At 38.3% G+C, this 23,364-nt stretch overlaps 1 protein-coding gene across 1 annotated transcript; it reads right to left on the bottom strand.

Annotated features, from left to right (window-relative positions):
• Window positions 1–573: 573 nt before the first annotated feature.
• On the bottom strand, window positions 574–23,364 carry fancb (FA complementation group B). Its single transcript, XM_059968018.1, has 8 exons — window positions 21,938–23,364; window positions 20,914–21,069; window positions 20,332–20,430; window positions 12,391–12,519; window positions 11,539–11,705; window positions 8,864–9,300; window positions 3,083–3,311; window positions 574–1,411 (listed from the first exon to the last, which is right to left on the bottom strand). Exons 1-8 carry the CDS (start codon window positions 22,868–22,870, stop codon window positions 973–975), a joined length of 2,589 nt encoding a protein of 862 aa, XP_059824001.1. The 5' UTR covers window positions 22,871–23,364; the 3' UTR covers window positions 574–972.

The raw sequence follows: 23,364 nt of genomic DNA, 5'->3' as shown, positions 1-23,364 counted from the left end.
ATTACTGCTGCCTCCACAGTTCCTGGTTCCTATTTATTGATATATCATGGACTGTATATACATATTTGGAATGTTACACAACAAAGTTTAACTTCTTGAGATGTTGCCACTTGGTACCAGCAGTGCTTGTAGGTGAGAGCAATATTGACACAATTTACTAGAACACACAGTTCTACAGACTTGCTGCACTTTGGATTTCTATATTGAACCCACTCTAAAGGGATTTCCAACTTTCAAAGCCTTTTGACAACTTTGGTTTAATCTAGTTTATTTATATTGGAAGGAGTGAAGAGGCCTTCTGACAGAAACCTGTAAAGTAATCCATTGGCAGGATCTTAGTTCATTCTACCTGAAACACAGTTACCATACGCGGTCTACTGGACCTCATGAAATGACCAGTATACAACCACAGGAATTGGGAAATGTACATTGGAAACCATGTAGCTGCAAATACATAGAGTGTTAGTGGAGTTAAAGATCATAGTGACTGCAAGGCATATGCCTGGATCAGCACAATCTGATTCAACAAATAAACTAAATTGTATAGTTGATAAAGTCTGAGAATAAGAAAGATTAAACAGAATTGAAATTTAATTTTGATGTAGCATTTGTATCTTTGATGCAAATAATACCAATGGGTACTACAAAATATATTAAGACAGAAACACAATTTTAAAAATGAAGTATTGTAACACCTATTAACAATTAGGTTTCTCCTACCATCTTCCTCAATTACCAACCTTTCATACAATCTCCCCATTTCCAAAGCAGTAACTAAATAGAGAAGCTTGTTATAGTGACAACAACATGCATAGCTCTACATGAGCATTAGAACTGTTCTGGAGACAGGACAAAGACTTTTAACAACAGCATTCCAAGGGATGAAAACAGCAAAAGGGATGAAAGAAATATGCACATTTGTCTTATCACATTATCTTCTCTGTTGAATGCATGGAAATTAGATCTCAATTATTAAACAGAAAATGAAGTGTGGAATCTACTGAGCCTCCATGCAGAGCTATCAGTGTTCAGCTGCATGTCAGTCAGCTCCTTTGTTATTTGTCTGTACTGAGGAACTGTGATTGACAGGTTCATCCCCAAAATACTTTGTTCTTGTTCGACTTTGAACTTTTCTCTGTACTCCTGTAATTTTGCCTCACTGTCTAACAGAGGAGAGCTGAGAAAAATATTCTTCTTTTTCTCTGCTTTAGTTCTCATTGTGAATTCATTCTCAGCTTCTCCAATTGCAGAAATAATGCAATTTCTGAACGCCAGTGCCTCTTGTTCAAGATCATGTCCCAAAACGTCTGTCATTTGGTCTTCAATTCCAGGTCTCATGTGTGTTATTTCACAATCTTGTGTAAGGACTTCAATAAGACTATGAAGGAACATCAGCAAAACTGATTTATTCCTAGGAAAATAAAATTAGAAAATTATAAATTGATGATAGAGGTTGAAGAAAATTTATTCTTGAAACAAGTAGAGAAAGAAAGCTTACTTATATAACTTGTTCCAATACCTCTTGAGATTCCAAAATGTTATTCAGCCAATGCAATACATTTTCTATCAAAGTGCAGTCACTGATGTTTTACACTGTCTAATCTGCAACCAAATCCCACAAGCAGCAAATGAAATAAGTGTTTTTTTTGGCATTGGCTGAGGGATGGATATTGGTTTGGACCCCAGGAGAATACCCTCTTCCTCTTCAAGATATTACAGGATTATTTTTTATACATGCCCCTGAATGAATAAATAAATACAATTTAAAAGCTCAGCTGAAAACACCATTCTATCATAATGTACAATGCTCTCAGTATTGAAATAGATGTTGACTCATCTTGGGAGAGATGAATTGGCTGAATTACAATCTTTTGACAAGTGAAAGACAAACAGAAGGGTGCATGACTGAAACTGTTACATCAGTATTAAGGGTTCTCAATTTCTTTTTCAATGAGCACTATGAAATAAAACAGTTGATATAAAAACCCTATTTTGTGTGGTACAGCAATACATTCTACTGCAGTTAAAGAACAGGTATCTGAGGAATAAGGAACTTTGTTTACTAGGGATTATTTATTTTATTAACAGATTTGGTGGACATTAAAAACAAAGGATCAAAAGGGGAAAGCTTATTTCAGTCTTGTACCAGAAACTCTTCTGCTGTATTTCACTTATTCACTTATTCAACATCCATTTCAATACTGAGGAAATCTTTCATTAAAAGAAAATGCTGTTTTTAAATGAGCTTTTATCCTATAAGGACAATAATTCCTTAAAATCATTCAAACTATTTCTATGAGAATTTTATATATACTCAGTGTATTTTTAGGTATACCTGTACACCTGCTTGCTAATGCAAATAGCTGATCAGCCAATCATGTGGCAGCAAACATGTTCAAGCGATTCAGACCAAACATTAGAATAGGGAAGAAATGTGATCTAAGTAACTTAGATTGTGGAATGATTGTTGATGCCAGAAGGGTGGTTTGAGTATCTCAGAAACTGCTGATCTCAGGAGACTTTCACACACAGTCTCTAGAGTTTATACAGAATGGTGTGAAAAACAAAAAAAAAAATCCAATAGGCAGCAGTTCTTGTGGGCGAAACTGCTTTATTAGTGAGGTCAGAGGAGAACGGTCAGACTGGTTCAAGCTGACAGGAAGGCAACAGTAAGTCATATAACCACACATTATAACAATGGTGTGCAGAACAGCAGCAATGAATGCACAGCATTCTGCTATAGCAGCAGCAAACCATGAACAGAAACTCAGTGGCCACTGTGTGTATAATTATATTTGATATAACTTATTCTGTCTTTTCAAAAGTGTTGTTTTAAGGAACATGTTCCCTGACAAATTAAAAGAAAATTGCAACTGTGCAAAAAATCTACAATGATGAAATAACAATAATTTATTTCTGCATATTTCAGTATTGCTGGTGTAGAAATAAAATCATTCTGAATATTTCAATGGCATGGTAATATGTTTATTAAGGCAAATTTGTTATCTTGAGAATAAAAAGCAAGTGAGGAAGAAATATTATTAAGTACTTTTGTAGAAAACAAAAACTCACTGAACCTTACCTCCATATCACTGTTAAAATTCCTTTAAAGGGATTTTGGAGACGCCAGTTGAGGAGAAACCCCATTTTTAAGCACCGCCAATATTCTGGATAGATTTTCAGAGGCTCACATTGCATTGGACCCAATAGCCAATCTTTCACTGGAGGAAGTGTATAGTCACGGGATAATATTCTGAAGAATGACCTTTGGGAAGTGGCTATAATTGCATAAAAGTCTTCAGCAGCTTCATCTAAAGAAATAAAAATATAACTCAAGTAAATAATCTGAGGGACAGACAAAAAAATGTATGATTAATACAGTGGATTCCAATTAAATGGGCCATTGGTTAATCGGAGTAGCTGTTTATTTGGTACAATTTTTAAAGAATAATTGAGAAAATAGCTGGGATTTCCTTCGTTTATTTTGGCCAGTCTGTTGCTTAATTGAGACAGAAGGCTGTTGTTAAACATGTTCCAACCAGCATCAGTTGTGCACACTTGTATGGCTGTTAGATGCCTCACTATGCTCAGAGCAAACAGCTTTTAAATAGCGTCAGTTGCGTGTGTTTGTGTTCAAAAAGCAGTAGTATTTGTCACTGATAACTGGCAAGGAATAAGCAGTAAGGCGATTCAGAACTGTTGTACTCATTGTAGTTTCATGCAATGAGGCTTGGACATGCCAGAAATAGCTGAAAGTGAAAATGAAATGATTTCACTAAGTCAGCAAGTTAGGAACTGTGAAGAATTTAAAGGGATCGATAATCACCTTGAATGTTATAATGAAAATAAAGATTTGGAGGATGCAATGATCAATAACATTTTATTAAGGCAGCCCATTATCTGTCCTAGGTGCCTGCACTTACTTTGATCATTGCCCACATTGGATGAATTCCTCCATTGATAACTATTAGGAACTAATACACCATTTAACAGTACTAATGGTAGTGTGCTAATTTGTTCTGGATTTCATTTAATTACATCACTTGTTATACAGTTTTTTTTACCTTTTTAAATTATTTCCCAATTAACTGGAATCCACTGTATTTTATCAATATATTCAAATTATTGTTATTCCATGAAAGCTTAACCTGAAAATGTAGCATTCTGAATTCTGTAAACTGTAAAGAGAACTTGACAGAAATATGTAATCAGATAGTAGAAATTTTTACATCCGTCTGCCAGGTTAGTTAATCTCTGCACAGTATCAAACTGTAAGAAAACAACACTGCTCATGACATAGTTTATTTAAAATTTACATAGCATAAAATATCTATAGCAGTAGGCAAGTTTTTCCTAAGAGAAGTCTTTCTGAGAAGGATAGTAGAAGCAGTAACACAGCTAATTTATAAATGATGTTTCACAAAACCTAAATCATAGCCAAACCCAAGGATTATTTAAAATTGGATTTGATAATTTGTTTCCTATTAGAATAAACCTCACATTTTGTATTTCATCTGAAAATTGTTTTGGCTCATCCGGGAGGGTAGAAATGGACAGAAAGTTTACAAAAACATTAAGTAAAAAATCATTGCATTAATTACAAAACTGAAGCTGTTTAAACAGGTAATGCATCTGAAATAATTTAGATAAAATGAATCAGAATTTACCCACTATGCCAAAAGGTCCTAGAGCAATTCTAGCTCTCAGCTGAAGGGTTCATTTTCCAGTCAGAAAATGATGCATACTGTGCAATTGAATGAGGGTAATAAATTAATCGGTCTCAATTTATTTTGTTTTCTTTTCAAAAATTATGAGAACTATTGCGCATTAACAGACTATACTATGCTGCTAGATTTTAAATTTCATTTACAAACATCTTATTTTCTTTCATTTCATGTGCAACCCCTCACTGGCTCACATACAGACTTTGCTTGTTAGCTAACTCTGCTAACAATCACATGACTCAGCCATGAGAAGGCCATCTTTCATAAGCTTGAGTTGGCATGATTTGGGTTTCAACCAAATAGGAAAGTTAAGATGAAAGTTAAGAAACATTGATTTTGTGAATGCTGTGTAAATACTGCCCCATACAGAATGATAAGTCACCAAGAAATGACAGATTGTACACCAGCATAAAATTATACAGAGTATATTTACCAATTTTACAACTTTATCAAAAAGTTCACAGGAAAAGTAAAGAATAAAAAGGCCCAGTCCAATGTGCACATAACCGTTGGAGCTCATTTCAGGAGTAATTGGGTGTATCACTTTACTCTCACGCTGATCCCATGTTCTGTGTGAAAGACACTAGTCACAGTTCAAACTTCCTGTGAAGACCATCTCAAACGAACTGGCTAACTCAGGAGTATTTTCACTTCCTCCTCAGAACTACTTGTCTAAACAAAGCACTTCTTACAATGGGCTCTCTCCTTCGAGCGTCATTCTGCATCTTCCCTTGTGCCCCACTCTGCAGCCCTGCTGGAAGACGCCAGACTACTTACCTCCAGACACTGATCCTGCCCAGCCCTCTTGAATGTTCCATGACATCCCACTGGACAGTAAGTTATGAGTACCAAAAGAATCCCAAATGGCTGATACAGTTGGATAACATGACTCCTATCTTTAGCCAAAACCAAAACATTCTTACTAGCAGAGCACACTGCTTTTGCAGAAAATTGCTAAAATAAACATGTCACAGCATAGCAGTAGAAATAATACCCAGGGCATTATACATGCTTTTATCATTTACTGCTTCATTCACTTCACTTAATCTGAAGTGGTTAATAAAAACAGATAGATTTGAAAGACTGTTGCCAAACAGTTTCCAACTAGCGCCGGTCGAGCGCACTTGCATAGCTGTTAGACTCCACACCATGCTTAGAGTTGGCAAGAAATAAACACTATACCAAGAGATAATGGTAGTGATAAATTCTTCCACTGATAACTATTAGGAACTAATACACAGTTTTATAATACTGTAGCAGTATTGACAGTATTCTAATTTGTTCTGTATGGCCTGGTCTACTTCAGCTTGAACTCTCCATTTATGGTTGGTATGGATTGGGGGATTGGTACTCCTCACCAGTGGGTTGATGGGACTCCCTCAGCTCAATGACCAGTGGGGTTTTGTCCTGCTTGTACCCCAGGCTGATGGATCGCAGTGTCAGCTGCAACATGTTCTTCCCGAAGAGGCCAGTGCGCGAGAAATACCAAGACAGCCCCAGTCATTTGCAGATGTGCAAGTTGGCTATCCCAGTTAGAAAGAGCTGCGCAGCCAGATAATAAGGTGTAAATGCCATGTCAAAGTGGTTTGCAAGATCAAGAATTCTTCTTTATTGTCCAAGAAGTTTGACTAGTCTTATAACAGCAGCACAGAAATTGTCCTTAAACTTACTGGTGTGCGTTTTCAAGGTGCTGTATCTTCTGCCAAATGAAATGGAGGAGGTGAGAGAATGCCACAGGTGGGAAAGGTCTTTAATTATGTTGGCTGCTATTGCGAGACAGTAGGAAGAGTAGACAAAGCCCATGGTTATAAAATTGTTTTTGAGATAGACTGCATCTATGTGCTTGGATCAGGACAAATTGGTGTTTTATGACTTAGCTAAAAAGTCAAAACTGTTTTCTCCTTTAATTTGAACTCACAACCTATTATAAAATAAAAGTACTTTCAACAAAGCCATAGCTAACACATTGATCAAGCTCCTTAACAAAAGAGATGTAATGGCAACTATTTAAAATGCTGTTAAATCAGGGATGATTACAAATATTCATTATAAACAATAAGGTCCCCAATTAGCTGCTATAACGCGATGAAGGACACTTTTGTTACTGGTTTAAGAATTGTTAAATTATTTCATTTTCCTGAAATGTAAACTAAAAACTACAAAATGACTGCTTGTTAAGGAGTTTAAATAGTGGAATAGATTTAAGATTAGGAGTCTGTGATGTTCAAAGATTTATTTTAACTTTTTAAAAGGGTGAAGGAAAACCAATGTAATTATTCTTAGAAAAAGAACTGTAACATAATGTATGCTAGGTGACAGCACACACAAAATGCTGGTAGAACACAGCAGGCTCGGCAGCATCTATAGGGAGAAGCGCTGTCGACGTTTCGGGCCCAGACCCTTCATATGCTAGGTGATCTCCTTTAACTAGTGCTATCATTGTCACATTGTTTTAGATTCACTATGATTAACAAACAAAAAATTGACATGCATTTATTTAGAAAATAGTTTGTATGGCATTCCTGACAGAGCATTGGAGGCTGCTCTTGCTCCTTTGAGTGCATAAACATTTAATAAAGGAAGACAACACAGTGAACAAAGTCTTAAACTTAACTCTCAGATGATCAAACAAAAATATAACAGAATATTGACTGTAAATTCCATCTCTAGCCACATATGGTGAAAATCATAAGCAAAATTTGTACAAAATTCCAGTCAAAGAAATGATTTCATATTGTTTTCCTTTCCACATGGTTATTGAAATTATCAATAAGTACAACTCTAAACAGTCATATTTATGTATTATGTATTGATGTATTTCCTATTACAGGCCAGTTAAAAGCTTTTAAAAATAAATGTAAAAGCTAAGGTATTTCAATCCTGACATAGATGAAATTATTTAAAATCCTTTCTGTACCAATATTTCAAATTGGATTTGTTTTATTAGAGAAAAAGTATATGTTCAATATTGACACAATGAAAAGGAAATAGAAAGATAATTTGATCAGTGAAGGGGAAATTTTCAAGTGTACTTCAAGCAACTCAAGTTCTATAAAATGCAGTCTTTTCTAGACGTATGTTATGAAAGATATGACAAAAGCCACAAAAAAGTTAAATCTGCAGCCAACTGATAACATAGTTAGTGGATGTTAATGAAGTTGATCAAGTGCTTTACAAGTTAGCTCACCAGTTTTAGGCTAACAACAGTAATCTGAAATTATTCTACTGTTAATAAAATTGAAATATTTAGAGATGAAGCACTCAAATATATAATAAGAAATATTTTAATACTGTTTTAATTAGTCTCCAATTTAATAATCAATTGCTAAAATAAATGCTACTTTAAATTGATACTTACGGAAAGCACAAAGTTGTCAAGTCCAACTTATTTTGACTGAGAAAACTGGTTACCTTATCTAACTAATGCATGAGAAAAGTATCGCTTTTGCACACTCTTTATTATTAGATAGGGCAGGGTTCAAACTTGACCTTTCAGGTAAAATAATCATGAGTGTGGCCCTATGGTAAAATGAAACCACTTGGAAGTGTACAACTTTTCAGTGTACTTTCTTGAAGAATGGGAATATATTCACACTGCAGACAAACTTTATAAGTGCAGGGGACAGTAAGTTTGCATGATTGACCTTAATTTATATTTGTAAGGAAGCTTAAAAAAAGAGGAATTGGAGCCCTGGCTGACTGTTGTCTACAAAATAATGGGTATTCTGGACAAACATAAATACAGACATTTGCTAGTGAAGATAACCCAGTATCTGTTATTGCCTGTAAAACTAAGACTTGAGAAATTCAATAATAATTTTAAAATAGCTTCTTAATTGATTTACAACTTTTGAGACTTTGTGTGTTATTGTCAAGTCTAACATTAAATTGATAAAGAAACTTCAAGGCTGTTAAATTATGCATACAGGTAGATGCAGGCAGATTTCGAGATTTTCTAAATTGAATGCAGAACACCTTGTAGCCCAACCTGCTCATGCCAGTGTTTCTCCACACTCAAACCTTTTCCATCAGATAAAGAAAGACCTTTTAATGTCAATCATTTCAGGCAGCTCAATAAATAACAAAATATCCTTACTTTTACAAAAACTAATATTAAATTTTAAAAACTTTAAAGTTACCTGTACATAGCGAAGGATTCTGCATTAAGACTGTTGTATACTTTTCATTCCAGATGTCCTCCAGGTTTAAGGATACCTTCCCACATGGTGAGATAGTTTTCTGGTTAGAACCCATCATCATACCATGCAGTAAAACAGAACAGTGAATATTACTGAAAACTAGCAGTGGAGAAAGATTTGTTACTGCTGTGATGGTTTGTGTATGATCTTTGTAAATCTGAAAACATGGATCTTCTATACGGCAGCTGTTCAGATCTTTTATATCTTGCAAGTCCAGTCTTGATTTTTTAAATGGAGGTTCTACTGGACACTGAAGAAGTAATGGTGATACCCCAGGTTTTCTTAGCTTCAGTACTTTACTCTGAGAGTGAATCATTGGAGCAGCATTTAGAGGGTCAGGATCCATCACTAGTGACAAACTCATGGAATCAAATATTCTGTAAGGAACCAGACACAAAGTTCAAATTAACTAATCAGTGACCACTAAAAGATGGTTCCAGAAACAGTTCTATCATAACAACCTGTCTGAATTCTCACTGGAGTCCTTTAGAAAAACGATATTTTATGTCTTTATTGTTGTTAGGTAGGTTAAAAACAAAACTAAATATTTAGCATACAACAATAAGGAAGGAGTACACTGGGGAAATACAGAAATTATGCAATTTCTATTGTCTGATCTATTACAGCATATGTTTAGTTCACTGGCATTTTATAATCCGGCAGACTTCAGTAACTGCTCTTGCAAAAGGAGCAACCAAGCCTTTGTAAAAGTGACATACAGTGAGTTACCAGGCCAGCACAGACATTGCCTAGGGAGTGATTTAGCTGATGCAGGAGCAGCACCAAGGCAGAGACAGGCCAGCACAGTAGGCAGAACAGAGAATGTGGTTGGTTTGACTAACAAGTAACCCTTGTGCTTGATTACCTGGCAGCTGGACATCTGAACTTTTACTGTGTACATAATATTTATATCTTCTATTCTAGCAGCATATATGTAGAATGGTTTGACACAGAATGTAAAAAGGTCTGCTTCAAAGTAACAGACACAAAATGCTGCAGGAACTCAGCAGGTCAAGCAGCTTCTATGGAAATGAATAAACAGTCAACGTTTTGTACCAAAACTTTTCTTCAGGACCGATAAAGGTCTTTATGTGTTTTACAACCATTGATTATACTTCCAATGTAGTGTTTTGTATATTTAAAAAGATGCAGAAATATAATTTCCAAGAATCAAATCACTTACTAAAATTAGAATCTCAAGTAACCATACTAAATCTAGCACACTTAATGGCATTTTTAAAAAAATGCCCACCAAGAATATTTGTGCTTTTGATTCCTCTGCTATGTGTCGCCAAGAATGAATTAATCAACTTGCTGAGACCAAATGGCAACTCAACAAGGGGTATCTTCTTTTTCTTGCCCCTTGAACAGGACCCCAATAAAGGCAATCAAGCCACTATCTCCCACACCATCATCAACTTCATTGCCTCTGAAGATCTCCCATTCACTGCGAACCAACATCATGGTTCTCATACCCTGCACTGCTCATTTCAACCTCCTACTCAAGATCCACAAATCTGACTGTCCTGGTAGGCTCATTGTTTCTGCCTGCTCCTGTCCCACTGCACTCGTATCGTAGCTTCCAACTTGATAACATGAACTTTAATTTCTCTAACTTCCGGTAATTTCTTCCCCTCTCCCTTCTCTCTTATTCCATTGTCCTTTCTGGTTCCCCACTACCCCTATTCTGCTCATCGTTTCCCCCTAGTGTGCCTCCTCCTTCCCTTTCTTTCATAGTCCTATCCGATTCTTCCTTCTTCATCACTTTTCCTCTTCAACCTATTACTTCCCAACTTCTTATTTTATTCCCTCTCTCCATCCACTTTCCCTCCTCTTCATTTGTTCTCACCTATCACCTGCTAGTTTGTACTCCTTCCCCTCCTGCACCTTCCCGAACTGGTTTCTGCCCTCTTCATTTACAATCCTGATGAAGAGGTTCAGTCTAAAATGTTGACTGTTTATTTCCCTCCATAGACGCTGCCTGACCTGCTGAATTCCTCCAGCATTTCGTATGTTCTTTCCCCAGACTCTACTCTTCTACATACTAATAGCTATTTACATGGGACAATTAACCTATCAATCAACACATTCTTAGATTTGGGAGGAATCCACATAGCCACAGAGACACATGCATAGAAACATGCCTACCGTCAATCGGCCATTTTAACTAATCCTACTTTAACTCATTTTTAAAAAATTCTCTCCACATTCTCACTAACTACAAGGCTGATTCTACCACTAACCAACACACAAGTAGCAATTTAGTGGCCAATTAACTTATTTATCTGGATGTCTTCAGAATGGAGGAGGAAACTCAATCTGTCATAGGGAGAATGAGCAAACTGCACACAGAGAGCCTCAGATTGAATTTGGTTGGTGAAACTGTGAAATAGCAATTCTATAGCCGTGTCACACATATTTTAGAAATATTTTATAGTCAAGGTGTTAACAATTTGTTCTAAAGTAATAAAATAAATTATAATCTAAATAAAAGGAAAATATGCATCATACAATCATTTCTACTGATTACAGATATCCCTTTCTAACTCCCAGGACGTTTAATTCCATTGGCCACTGGTGATTATCAGATTTTGTCTTTTACTAAATTTACTTACAGTGTGGCGGATTCAGATATTTGTGCTCCTACAATCCAGCAGTCATCTACTACACGTTGCCAGATCTTCTGTACTGGGTTAGTTAATGTCTGATCGGTAGAGGAAATCTTTTCAGTAGAGATCTGTAGGTCAGTACCTTCATCATGCCAGAGAGAAACTAAACCTTCCTATGGAGACAGAGAGGTTTTATTGCTAATAATGATCAGATTGAATTCTATTTTCTTGCAACAAACAGCCTCATTACCATGATACTTCAAAACCAGTATAAATTGACAACCAAGGAATCTACAGATAAAGTACAAATATAGCAACTGATGATTTGTGCAAATGGATTGAAAGAGAATTCCAAATTCAGTCACAGTGTGAATTCTTAATACTTACTTACTGTCCGTAATGCTACTGGCATTTAGGGCATCAATGAAGGTCCTCCATCTCCTTCTGTCCTTGGTCGCACACAGATATAGAAGGATTCTTCATTATTGTTTCTGTAGTAATGTTTTTGGCCAGTCAAGGTTGTTAGCCCCGAGTTGAACCCCTGAATCTGGAGGACTGACAGACCACTCATAGTCTGGTCTCTACCCGTTGACCTTTTTGGCATGGGTGACTCTATTAAGAGCCAAAGCACAAGACCTTGACTCTGGCCAACACAGCTTTCTCAGTTAATGAGGCACGCAAACCTCCAAACCCTACGACACAGATTTGGTTCTTTTGGAGGGTGAAATTGTTACACACAATTTTATTATTCTTTATGAACATTTATGGAATGACACAAGATACCAGCACAACATTTCACCCATTAGCTAAAGGCTTCAGTAATATGTTATTTGTTGTTAATGCCTGTAAATTTCTTACCTCTTCAGCACTGGGTAATGGGGAATGCTTTCCCTCAATAAGATTTATTAAGGCCTTGGAAGACTGAAGTAATACTCTTTCTTTGGATCTTAGCAGATGCTTCAGCTCTTTAAGAGATGTTAAGCCTGACTAAAAGACGTAAACAAAAAACATCCACATTGAGAGTGCAAATTACAACAGTTCTATATGCAAAGATTTTATTTAATATTAGATATCCAAAATTCAATGTTGGCACTCTGAAATTTTCCCTAGAACTCTATTTACTCAAATTAAAGATTAAGTGCTCAGGTGACTTTGAGTAATTACGTAAGGAAGGAATATATTGTGTAACACTTTGAAGTATGATATATGAATGATAAAGCATAGGGGTAGAACATTTTTCTCCCATTGAAGGGTCACAGCCCGAAACGTCAACTGCACTCTTTTCCATAGATGTTGCCTGACCTGCTGAGTTCCTCCAGCATTTTGTGTGTGTTGCTAGCATTACATCCTTTTATATTCTAGCTCGCTCAAAATGAATGCTACCATTCCATTTGCTCTCCTCACCACTGATTCAATCTGCAGTTAACCATTAGGGAATCCTGTATGAGGTTTCCTAAGTTCCTTTGCACCTCGGATTTTTGAAATTTTTGCTTTTAGTAAATAGTCTACACTTTTGTTCCTGTTATCAAAGTGCAAAATATCATATATTTCCTGATATTGTATTCAATCTGCCACTTCTCTGCCCATTCTAATCTCCTGCTTCCTCAACTGTACCTGCTCCTCCATCTATCTTCATATTGCCTGGAAACCTGGCCACAAAACCATCAAATACATCATCCAAATCATTGACATAAAAAGCAGCCCTAACACCGACCCCTGTGGAAAACAAACAGTCACCAGCAGCCAGAAAAGGCTCCCTTTATTCCCACTCTTTGCTTCTTGCCAATCATCAATCCTCTATCCATGCTACTATTTTTTCTGTAATCCCATGGGCTCTTAACTTGATAAGCGGCTTTATGTGTAGCTTCTTGTCAAAGGACTTCTGAAAATCCAAGTACATAACATCAACTGATTCTCCTTTGTCTATCCTGTTTGTCATTTCCTCAAAGAAATCCAGGCTTGTCAGGCAAAATTTTTCCTTAAGGAAACCATGCTGACTTTGGCTTATTCTATCTTGTGTCTCTAAGTACCTGGAGACCTCACTCTTAACAATTGACTCTAACACCTTCCCAACCACTAAGGTTAGGCTAACTGACCTATAATTTTGTTCTTTCTGCCTCCCTCTCTTCTTAAAGAGTGGAGTGACTTCTGCAATTTTCCAGCCCTCTGGAACCCTGTCAAAAACGAGTAATTCTTGAAAGATCATTACTGATGCCTTCATAATCTCTTCAGGCACCTCCTTCAGAACCCTGGGGTGTAGTCCCCTGGTTCAGGTAACTTATCTACCTTCAAACTTTTCAGCTTTCCAAGTACCTTCTCCATAGTAATAGCAATTGCACTCACTTCTGCCCCTGACACTTTTGAACTTCCAACATACTGTTAATGTTTTCCATAGTGAAGACGATGCAAAATACTTACTTATTTCGTCTGCCATTTCCTGTCCCCCATTACTACCTCTACAGCATCATTTTCCAGCAGACCAATATCTAGTTTTGCCTCTCTTTTACTTTTTATCCATGAAAAAATTTTGGTATCCTCTTTGATTTTATTGGCTAGCTTACTTTCATATTTCATCTTTTATCTCCCATGGCTTTTTTACTTGCCTTCTGTTCGCCTTTAAGAGCTTTCCAATCCTCTTTCTTCCCACTAATTTTTGCTCTATTCTATGCCCTCTGTTTCGCTTTTTGCTTTAGACTTCCCTTGTCAGTCACAGTTGCGTTAGCCAGCCTTCAGAATACTTCTTCTCCTTTGGGATGTATCTAACCTACATCTTCCGAATTTTCCCCCAGAAACTCCAGCCATTGCTGCTCTGTCTGCTAATGTCTCCTTCCAATCAACTTTAGCCAGCTCCTCTCTCATGCCTCCATAATTCCATTTACTCAGGATTAAAGAAAACCCCAAGGCATTCTGCAAGTATGAGAAGAGCAAGAGGATAAGACATGAGAGCATAGGACTCATCAAGTGTGACAGTGGAAAAGTGTGTACGGAACCAGAGGAGATAGCAGACGTACTTAATGAATACTTTATTCAATATGGAAAAGGATCTTGGCGATTGTAGGGACGACTTACAGCAGACTGAAAAGCTTGAACATATAGATATTAAGAAAGAGGATGTGCTGAAGCTTTTGGAAAGCATCAAGTTGGATAAATAACCAGGACCAGATGAGATTTACCCCAGGCCACTGTGGGAGGCGAGGGAAGAAATTGCTGAGACTCTGGCGATGATCTTTGCATCATGAATGGGGACTGGAGAGGTTCCAGAGAATTAGAGGGTTGCGAATGTTGTTCCCTTATTCAAGAAAAGGCGTAGAAATCGCCCAGGTAATTATAGACCAGTGAGTCTTACTTCAGTGGTTGGTAAGTTGATGGAGAAGATCCTGTGAGGCAGGATTTATGAACATTTGGAGAGATAATATGATTAGGAATAGTAAGCATGGCTTTAACGCAGGTCGTGCCTTACAAGCCTGATTGAATTTTTTGAGGATGTGACTAAACATGTTGATGAAGATAGAGTAGTAGATGTAGTGTATATGGATTTCAGCAAGGCATTTGATAAGGTACCCCATGCAAGGTTTATTGAGAAAGTAAGGAGGCATGGGATCCAAGGGGGACATTGCTTTGTGGATCCAGAACTGGCTTCCCCACAGAAGGCAAAGAGTGGTTGTAGACGGGTCATATTCTGCATGGAGATTGGTGACCAGTGGTGTGCCTCAGGGACCTGTTGTGGGAACCCGATTGTGTGATTTTTATAAATGACCTGGATGAGGAAGTGGAAGGAGGGGTTAGTAAATTTGCTGATGACACAAAGGTTAGGGGTGTTGTGGATAGTGTGGAGGATTGTCAGAGGTTACAGTGGGACATTGATAGGATGCAAAACTGGGCTGAGAAGTGGCAGATGGAGTCCAAACCAGATCAGTGTGAGGTGGCTCATTTTGGTAGGTCAAATATGATGGCAGAATATAGTATTAACGGCAAGACTCTTGGCAGTGTGGAGGATCAGAAGGATCTTGGGGTCCGAACTACATGACACTCATAGCTGTTGTGCAGGTTGCCGCTGTGGTGAAGAAGTTATATGGTGCATTGGCCTTCATCAACCGTGGGATTGAGTTTAAGAGCCAAGAGGTAATGTTGCAGCTATATAGGACCCTGATCAGACCCCACTTGGAGTACTGTGCTCAGTTCTGGTCGCCTCACAGGAAGGATGTGGAAGCCATAGAAAAGGTGTACAGGAGATTTACAAGGATGTTGCCTGGATTGGGCAGCATGCATTATGAGAATAGGTTGAGTAAACACAGCCTTTTTTCCATGGAGTGACAGAGGATGAGAGGTGACCTGATAGAGTTGTACAAGATGCTGAGAGGTATGGATCATATGGATAGTCAGAGGTTTTTTCCCTGGGCTGAAATGGCTAGCACTAGAGGGCATAGTCTTAAACTGCTTAGAATTAGGTACAGAGGAGATGACAGGGGTAAGTTTTTTTTTATAAACACAGAGGGTGGTGAGTGCGTGGAATGGGCTGCCGGCAATGGTGGTGGAGGCGGAAATGATAAGGTCTTTTAAGAGATTCTGGATAGGTATGTGGAGCTTAGAAAAATAGAGGGCTATAGGTAACTTTAGGCAATTTCTAAGGTAAGGACATGTTCGGAACAGCTTTGTAGGCTAAAAGGCCTGTATGGTGCTGTAGGTTTAATATCTATATGCTCAAGCTTTTCAGACCGCTGTAAGCCATCCCTACAATCACCAAGATCCTTTTCCATAGTGAATACCGAAGCAAAGTACTCATTAAGCACCTCTGCTATCTCCTCCGGTTCCATACACACTTTTCCATTGTTACACTTGATTGGTCCTATTCACTCACGTCTTATCCTATTGCTCTTCACATACTTGCAGAATGCCTTGGGGTTTTCCTCAATCCTGTCTGCCAAGGCCTTCTCATGGCCTCTTCTGGCTCTCCTAGCTCTCCTAATTTCATTCTTAAGCTCCTTCCTGCTAGCCTTATAATCTTCTAGATCTCTATCATTACCTAGATTTTTGAACCTTTCGTAAGATCTTCTTTTCTCCTTGACTAGATTTACAACAACCTTTGTAAACTACGATTCGTGTAACCTACCATCCTTTCTCTGTCTCACTGGAATGTAACTATGCAGAACCCCATGCAAATATCCCCTAAACATTTGCCACATTTCTTCTGTACGTTTTCCTGAGAACGTTTCTAATTTATGCTTCCAAGTTCCTGCCTGATAGCCTCATATTTCCCCTTACTCCAATTAAATGCTTTCCTAACCTGTCTGTTCCTATCCCTCTCCAATGCTGTGGTAAAGGAGATAGAATTGTGATCACTATCTCCAAAATGCTTTCCTACTGAGAGATCTGACACCCAACCAGGTTCATTTCCCAATACCAGATCAAGTACAGCCTCTCTTCTTGTAGGCTTATCTACATATTATATCAAGAAACCTTCCTAAGCACGCCTAACAAACCCCATCCCATCTAAACCCCTCACTCTAGGGAGATGCCAATCAATATTTGGGAACTTAAAATTTCCACCACAACAACCCTATTATTACAGCTTTCCAGAATCTGTCTCCCCATCTGCTCCTTGATTTCCCTGTTACTATTGGGTGGTCTATAAAAGAACATCCCTTACTGTTTCTAACTTCCACCCACAGAGAGTCTGTGGACAATCCCTCCATAACTTCCTCCTTTTCTGTAGCCGCTACACTATCTCTGATCAACAGTGCCACGTCCCCACCTCCCTCCCTGTCCTTCCTGAAACATCTAAAGTCTGGCACTCAAAGTAACCATTCCTGCCCCTGAGCCATCCAAGTCTCTGTAATGGCAACAACTTCATACCTCCAAGTGCTGATCCACGCTCTAAGCTCATAAGCTTTGTTCATAATACTCCTTGCATTAAAATAGACACATTTCAAACCATCGGACTGATTGTGTCCCTTCTCTACCACCTGCCTATCCTCCCTCTCGCACTGTATTCAAGCTTTCTCTATCTGTGAGCCAACCACCTCTTCCTTTGTCACTTCAGTTCAGTTCCCACCCCCAGCAATTCTAGTTTAAACTCTCCCCAATAGCCTTTGCAAACCTCTCCGCCAAGATATTGAGTCCCCTTGGGATTCAAGTGCAACCCGTCCTTTTTGTACAATTCACAACCGCCCCAAAAGAGGACCCAATGATCCAAAAATCTGAATCCCTGCCACCTGCTCCAATCCCTCAGCCACGCATTTATCCTCCACCTCATTCTATTCCTATACTCACTGTCACATGGAACAGGCAGTAATCCAAGATTACTACCTTTATGGTCCTGCTTCTCAACCCTTCTTAACTCCCTTTTCCTACCTATGTCATTAGTATCAATATGTACCACAACCTCTGGCTGTACTCCTTCCCACTTCAGGATATTGTGGACGTGATCAGAAACATCCTGGACCCTGGAACCTGGGAGGCAAACTACCATCCATGTTCCTTTCCTGCATCCATAGATTCGCCTGTCTGACCCTCTAACTATAGAGTCTGCTATCACTGCTGCCATCCCCTTTCTTTCCCTACCCTTCTGAGCCACAGAACCAGATTCTGTGCCAGAAGCGTGGCCACTGTTGCTTCCCCCAGGTAGGCTGTCCCCCTCAACAGTACTCAAATAGGAGTAATTGTTAAGGGGGGGACAGCCACTGGGGTATTCTAGTATCCGCCTCTTGCCCTTCCCTCTCCTGACTATTACCGACTTATCTGTCTCCCGAGGCCCCAGTGTGACTACCTGCCTATAGCTCCTCTCTATCACCTCCTCACTCTCCCTGACCAAAAGTCATCGAGCAGCCTCTCCAGTTCCCTAACTCAGTCGCTAAGGAGCTGCAGCTCGACGCACCTGGCGCAGGCGTGGCCACCCAGGAGGCTGGGGGTCAGCTCTATCTCCCAGCTATTATCTTGATGAATCTTTGTTTAAGAGTTGTCCCAAGTAAGCAGCTGCCCTGATTAACGATGACCCAATTAACTGGAACCCACTGTATTTTAAACAACAAAGTATATGTTTATATTGTGTACAATTACACGTATGTCATTAAATCAGGATCCTGAAATTAAATCAGAAACGTTTTACTCTGTTTCTTTGAAGAAAAGATGCAATTCCGAAGCAAAACCTTAACTGAGTTAACAGGTAGAAATTTCAACATCTCCAGAAGATAGAGAAGTTTAATCTGTAATTTTTTTTTTAAACAAGAGTCAAAAAGCTGTATTTTAATCTTATCTGACAATACATGGGTAATTTCTCATTTCTAAATAAATGCAGTATTTTCTATTCCTCTCTTGAACCATGAGTAGATTTTGTTTGAATTCCTTTAAGTAACGCCTGCAGGGATATTTCAAAAGAAGAGTATTTGTTGAAATTAGTCTTTTGCCACATTTGTTTAGCTGCTTGTGTTACTCATTTGGATAAATCAAACAGCTACCTGGACTATATCTCCTCCCACCCTGTTACTTGTGAAAGCGCCATCACTTCTCTCAATTCAGTCATCTCTGCCACATCTGCTCTCAAGATGAGGCTTTTCATTCCAGAATGAAGGAGATGTCCTCCTTTTTCAAAGAAAGGGGCTTACCTTCCTCCACCATCAACGCTGCCTTCAACTGCCTCTCTTCCACTTCACACAAGTCTGCTCTCACCCTATCAGGAATAGGTTCTCCTTGTCCTCACCTACCACCCCACCAGTCTCCAGTCTAGCGGATAATTACATAATTCTCTGAAACTTTCGCCATCTCTAATGGGATCCTACCATGAAGCACATCTTTCCCACCCCCCCCCCCCCCACTTTCTGCTTTCCAAAGGTAGCGCTCCCTACGCAACTCTTTTATTCATTTGTCTCTCCCCACTGATCTCTAGCCTGGCACTCATCCTTGCAAACAGAACAAGTGTGACACCTGTGTCTAGTCTCCACACCTCCTTCCTCACTACCATTCAAGGCACCAAACAGTCCTTCCAGGTGAGGCAACACTTGTTGAGGTCATATACTGTGTTTGCTGCTCCTGGTGTGGCCTCCTGTATATTGGATACCTGATGTAGACTGGAAGACTGCTTCACTGAGCACCTACGCTCCGTCTGCCAGAGAAAGCAGGATCTCCCAGTGGCCGCCCATTTTAATTCCCCTTCCCGTTCCAATATGCCTGTCCATGCTCCCCTCCACCGTCGTTATGAGACCACACTCAGGTTGGAGAAACACCACTTTATATTCCATCTGGGTAGCCTCCAACCTGATGGCATGAACATCAATTTCTCAAACTTCCGGTAATGCCCCCCCCCCCCCAATCCCCTTTTCCCTATCTCACTGTATCTTCTTACCCGTCCATCGCTTCCCTCTGCTGCTCCTCACCCCTTTTCTTTCTTCCATGGCCTTCGTCCTCTTCTATCAGACTTTCCCTTCTCCAACCCTGTATCTCTTTCACCAATCAACTTCCCAGCTCTTTTCTTCCACTCTCTTTACTCCCCCTTCAGTTTTCACATGTCACTCTGTGTTTCTTTCTTCCCTGCCTCCACGTTTTAAACCTTTTTTTCCTCCAGTCCTGCCAAAGGGTCTCGGCCTGAACCGTCAACTGTACTTTTTTCCATGGATGCTGCCTGACCTGTTGAGTCCCTCCAGCATTTTGTGTGTGTTGACTAGATCCCAATGTTACATTATAGTTTCTGTAACAGCAATGTCCTCTGCTAACTCCAGTTGTCAATGTTATCGAGTACAATTCAAATAAGTATTCCAGAATACTGAGCATTTTTCAAACATAAATATTTTACTTAAAATTACAAACCTGTAGCCTTGCCTCCAAGGCTTGAACTGTGTGGTGACGATTCACATGTGCTGTGTTATTAATTTGCATTGTTTTGTCTTCGGCAAGCTCAGAGTTATCCTAAATCACAAAAATATTTTTTAAAAGGATTTGAAGATTGTGGAAATGGAAATGTCAAGAAATACCCCATTTCCTATTTCTGTGAACCTGCTACACATGCAAACTTACTAAATTGAGTTACTTTCATGCATTAATTTTTCTACATCATAAGGAATTATGGAAAATTTGAAAGATGCCTTCAGCCCACTTCCATTATATAGTACATAATTATGTTCAACAAGAGACAACACTTTGTCTTGTGTAACTTATTAAATTCTCAAATGAAAATAATCTTCGAAGCGTCAGTTTTAATAGTTTTCTAATTTGAATAGCCATCATCATGGCATGGAGTAAATGTGCAAATCTACCGCATTTTTGCAACACAGACATAGCTCTTTGAACTTTGAGTAAAAATGAAGATAAGAAGGCAAGAGGGAGCTGAAGATTGAGTATGCTTAATAGAAAATAGCAAAAATATTCTAAAATAAGAGATCTTTAACTTACTCTGTAGCTATATTCGCCGAGATCAGTCAGTATAAAATCTTTCAAACAATCTTCAATAGTGGAACATCCCCTAGCGAACAATAAAATTTGTTCTGTCCCAATACCTAAGAAATCATCCAACTGTATTGACCATATGTCTTCCCAAACAGCAACAACCTAAAGTAAAATGAAGTTAATTCATATAACTAAACGTATCTTAAATTTCACGCAATTATCCAAGGGACTGCTATATAAACCTCAAACAGTTCCAATAAATTACCGAAATAAAGCATGTTATTTGAAAATTTGCAGAAATTATTGAAAAGGAATCAGTCATTCTTACTCATGGAATCTTAATGTTCAAGGAGTACAAATAACTTGGCAAATGTTCTACTGTTTTGGCCAGGCAACTAAATCATTTTACAAACTAAGTCACTTTTGACTATCATACCACCCTTCTCCACTTTTAGATTCTTTCCTTATTTGGCAAAGATGACAAACAAAACTAATAATGCAACCACAAACAGGAGAAAATCTGCAGGTGCTGGAAATCATCACCAAAACAATTTTAGCTTAGTTGAACTATTGCAAAGCATCAATATCATCATGCAATTAAACACATTATATTCAATAAAAGTTAATTTCTCCAAATTTCTACATGTAATAATCTGAAATTGTATTTGTGCTCAGCTTCAAGCGGTCTTTCATAAACAAAAAAAAAACTCTGAGGAAGCCACACTTTGCAAAACTTTGTTATCCAGCGTTATCAAGGCAAAGATTGCCACTTTTTGTTTATCAGTGCTTCACCAAATCCCTTTGGCATTTTACCACATTAGTCATAGTATATGTTGTTTTGAACAGCTCAAGTCAGCAGAAATTCCTGACACTTTACATTCACACCTATTGAAGTAATTCTTAACTTCTTTGCAATACCTAAACTCTTCAACAGCAGAGGTTGTCACTGCACTTGTTTAAGCCAGCCTATGAAAAGTTGGTGTGTAAGACCTGCCAGAGACTGAAAACAAACATAATCACGCAACCGTACCTGCCAACTTTCCTTTGAGACAGCACAAACATTTCCACTTCTCGAAGATAAAAGGATGAGATGATTCTCTCTGCCAGTTGTAGCCATTTTTATTTCACAGGCATCTTCAAAAGGAAGCTGGCAAATATTCTTGGGGATACAATTTTCAAATATAATCAGTTGATTTTTGCATGTGATTGCTATAATCGTGGTCTTTAATGGATTGTCAGCATTCACAAAAGGACAGTTGAGTATATGTGTAACCACTGAGCTGTAAGCATTTGGAATGAAACGGCGATTGCACATTTGTTTCTTTTTTATAGAATAAGTGATAAATTCACTACCCCAAATCTGTTTATCAGCTTTATGTACTGCAGCTTTATCTTGTTTTATAGGTCTATCCATTTTCCTTGTACCCAGAATAATAATATCTCCATCAGAAATCTCTCCAATCCATGTAACTGCAGTAAACAAAAGTGGAATGCTTAAAATGCCATTTGTTTGAAGAGATACATGTAAAACTTGATTGCCACAACTCCAATAAACACTAGGCCCAGTCAAGAGCGTTAGATTCTCTTTCATTTCATAGTCCAGTTCAAAGTCCAAATGATGCTCAATTTTATTTGAATTCTGCAATATTAGTAAAATATATCCAAAGGTAGAACCTTTTTTATGCTTCTTCAGCAAGATGCAAGGAAAATTCTGTCCTGTTCTTGAATCAATAGTGCAACTACATGCAACAATTTGCGAATAGGAACTTTTTTTATCTGTGACGTATTTCCCTGCAAATTTGTTCATCCATTTCCCTGATTCTGAATTAAACACCATTCTTCTGAACTTCAGCATGTGAACATTTTTCCCACAAGGATGTTTTTCCTTGGATACAATAAAAGAGATCACCTCTCCATTTAAAGTTGTTACATTTACATTCTTTTTAATGGATTCCAGCTCCATTGTAAATATGACTTTATTTTAAAACTTGAACAAATCTGGACTTGGAGATGAAAATTGTACATTACAATTACAAAAACAAGTTCTTCAATGATGTTGTAGTGTGATTTAATTTCAAGTTCATTCTGAAATGCTTTAAAAGATTTTTGTGTACAGCAAGCTCAGTTTTGAAAGTACATTATTCATTTTTTTTAGTAAAAACAACATGCATCATCTGAAAAGTATATGGTGACTTCCTTGGTGGGTGGGTAGCAACATCATATTTATGACATTGGAACTGTTCTTCAATGAATGTTATGACATTCCATTCTGGATATTGTAGCCTCATTTTAGCAGACACAAACATGCATCAATATCTTAGGATCTTGTTCTGCACATTCAGCACTCCATCTTTGGACTGTGTGGAACTTCATTTCAGAGACATGATACGATATAAGCAGGGTAGTCGTTTCAGAACATTATTTCCAAATTGTGGAAATGGCACTTTTGCACATCAC

This window comes from Hypanus sabinus, chromosome 4 (genome assembly GCF_030144855.1).
Source record: "Hypanus sabinus isolate sHypSab1 chromosome 4, sHypSab1.hap1, whole genome shotgun sequence".
Classification (NCBI taxonomy): Eukaryota; Metazoa; Chordata; class Chondrichthyes; order Myliobatiformes; family Dasyatidae; genus Hypanus; species Hypanus sabinus.
Note: the sequence above shows the minus strand (reverse complement) of the source record. Positions and strands in the feature narration are given on the sequence as shown.

What these genes read in the sequence shown, in the direction of transcription:
- fancb (XM_059968018.1), bottom strand. Translation starts at nt 22,870, where the DNA reads ATGGAGCTGGAATCCATTAAAAAGAATGTAAATGTAACAACTTTAAAT. An exon ending in CCTTGGAGGCAAGGCTACAG is followed by an intron (nt 12,520 to 20,331) that starts GTTTGTAATTTT and finishes TACGTCTTTTAG; the next exon opens with TCAGGCTTAACATCTCTTAA. An exon ending in CATTACCCAGTGCTGAAGAG is followed by an intron (nt 11,706 to 12,390) that starts GTAAGAAATTTA and finishes CTGTCTCCATAG; the next exon opens with GAAGGTTTAGTTTCTCTCTG.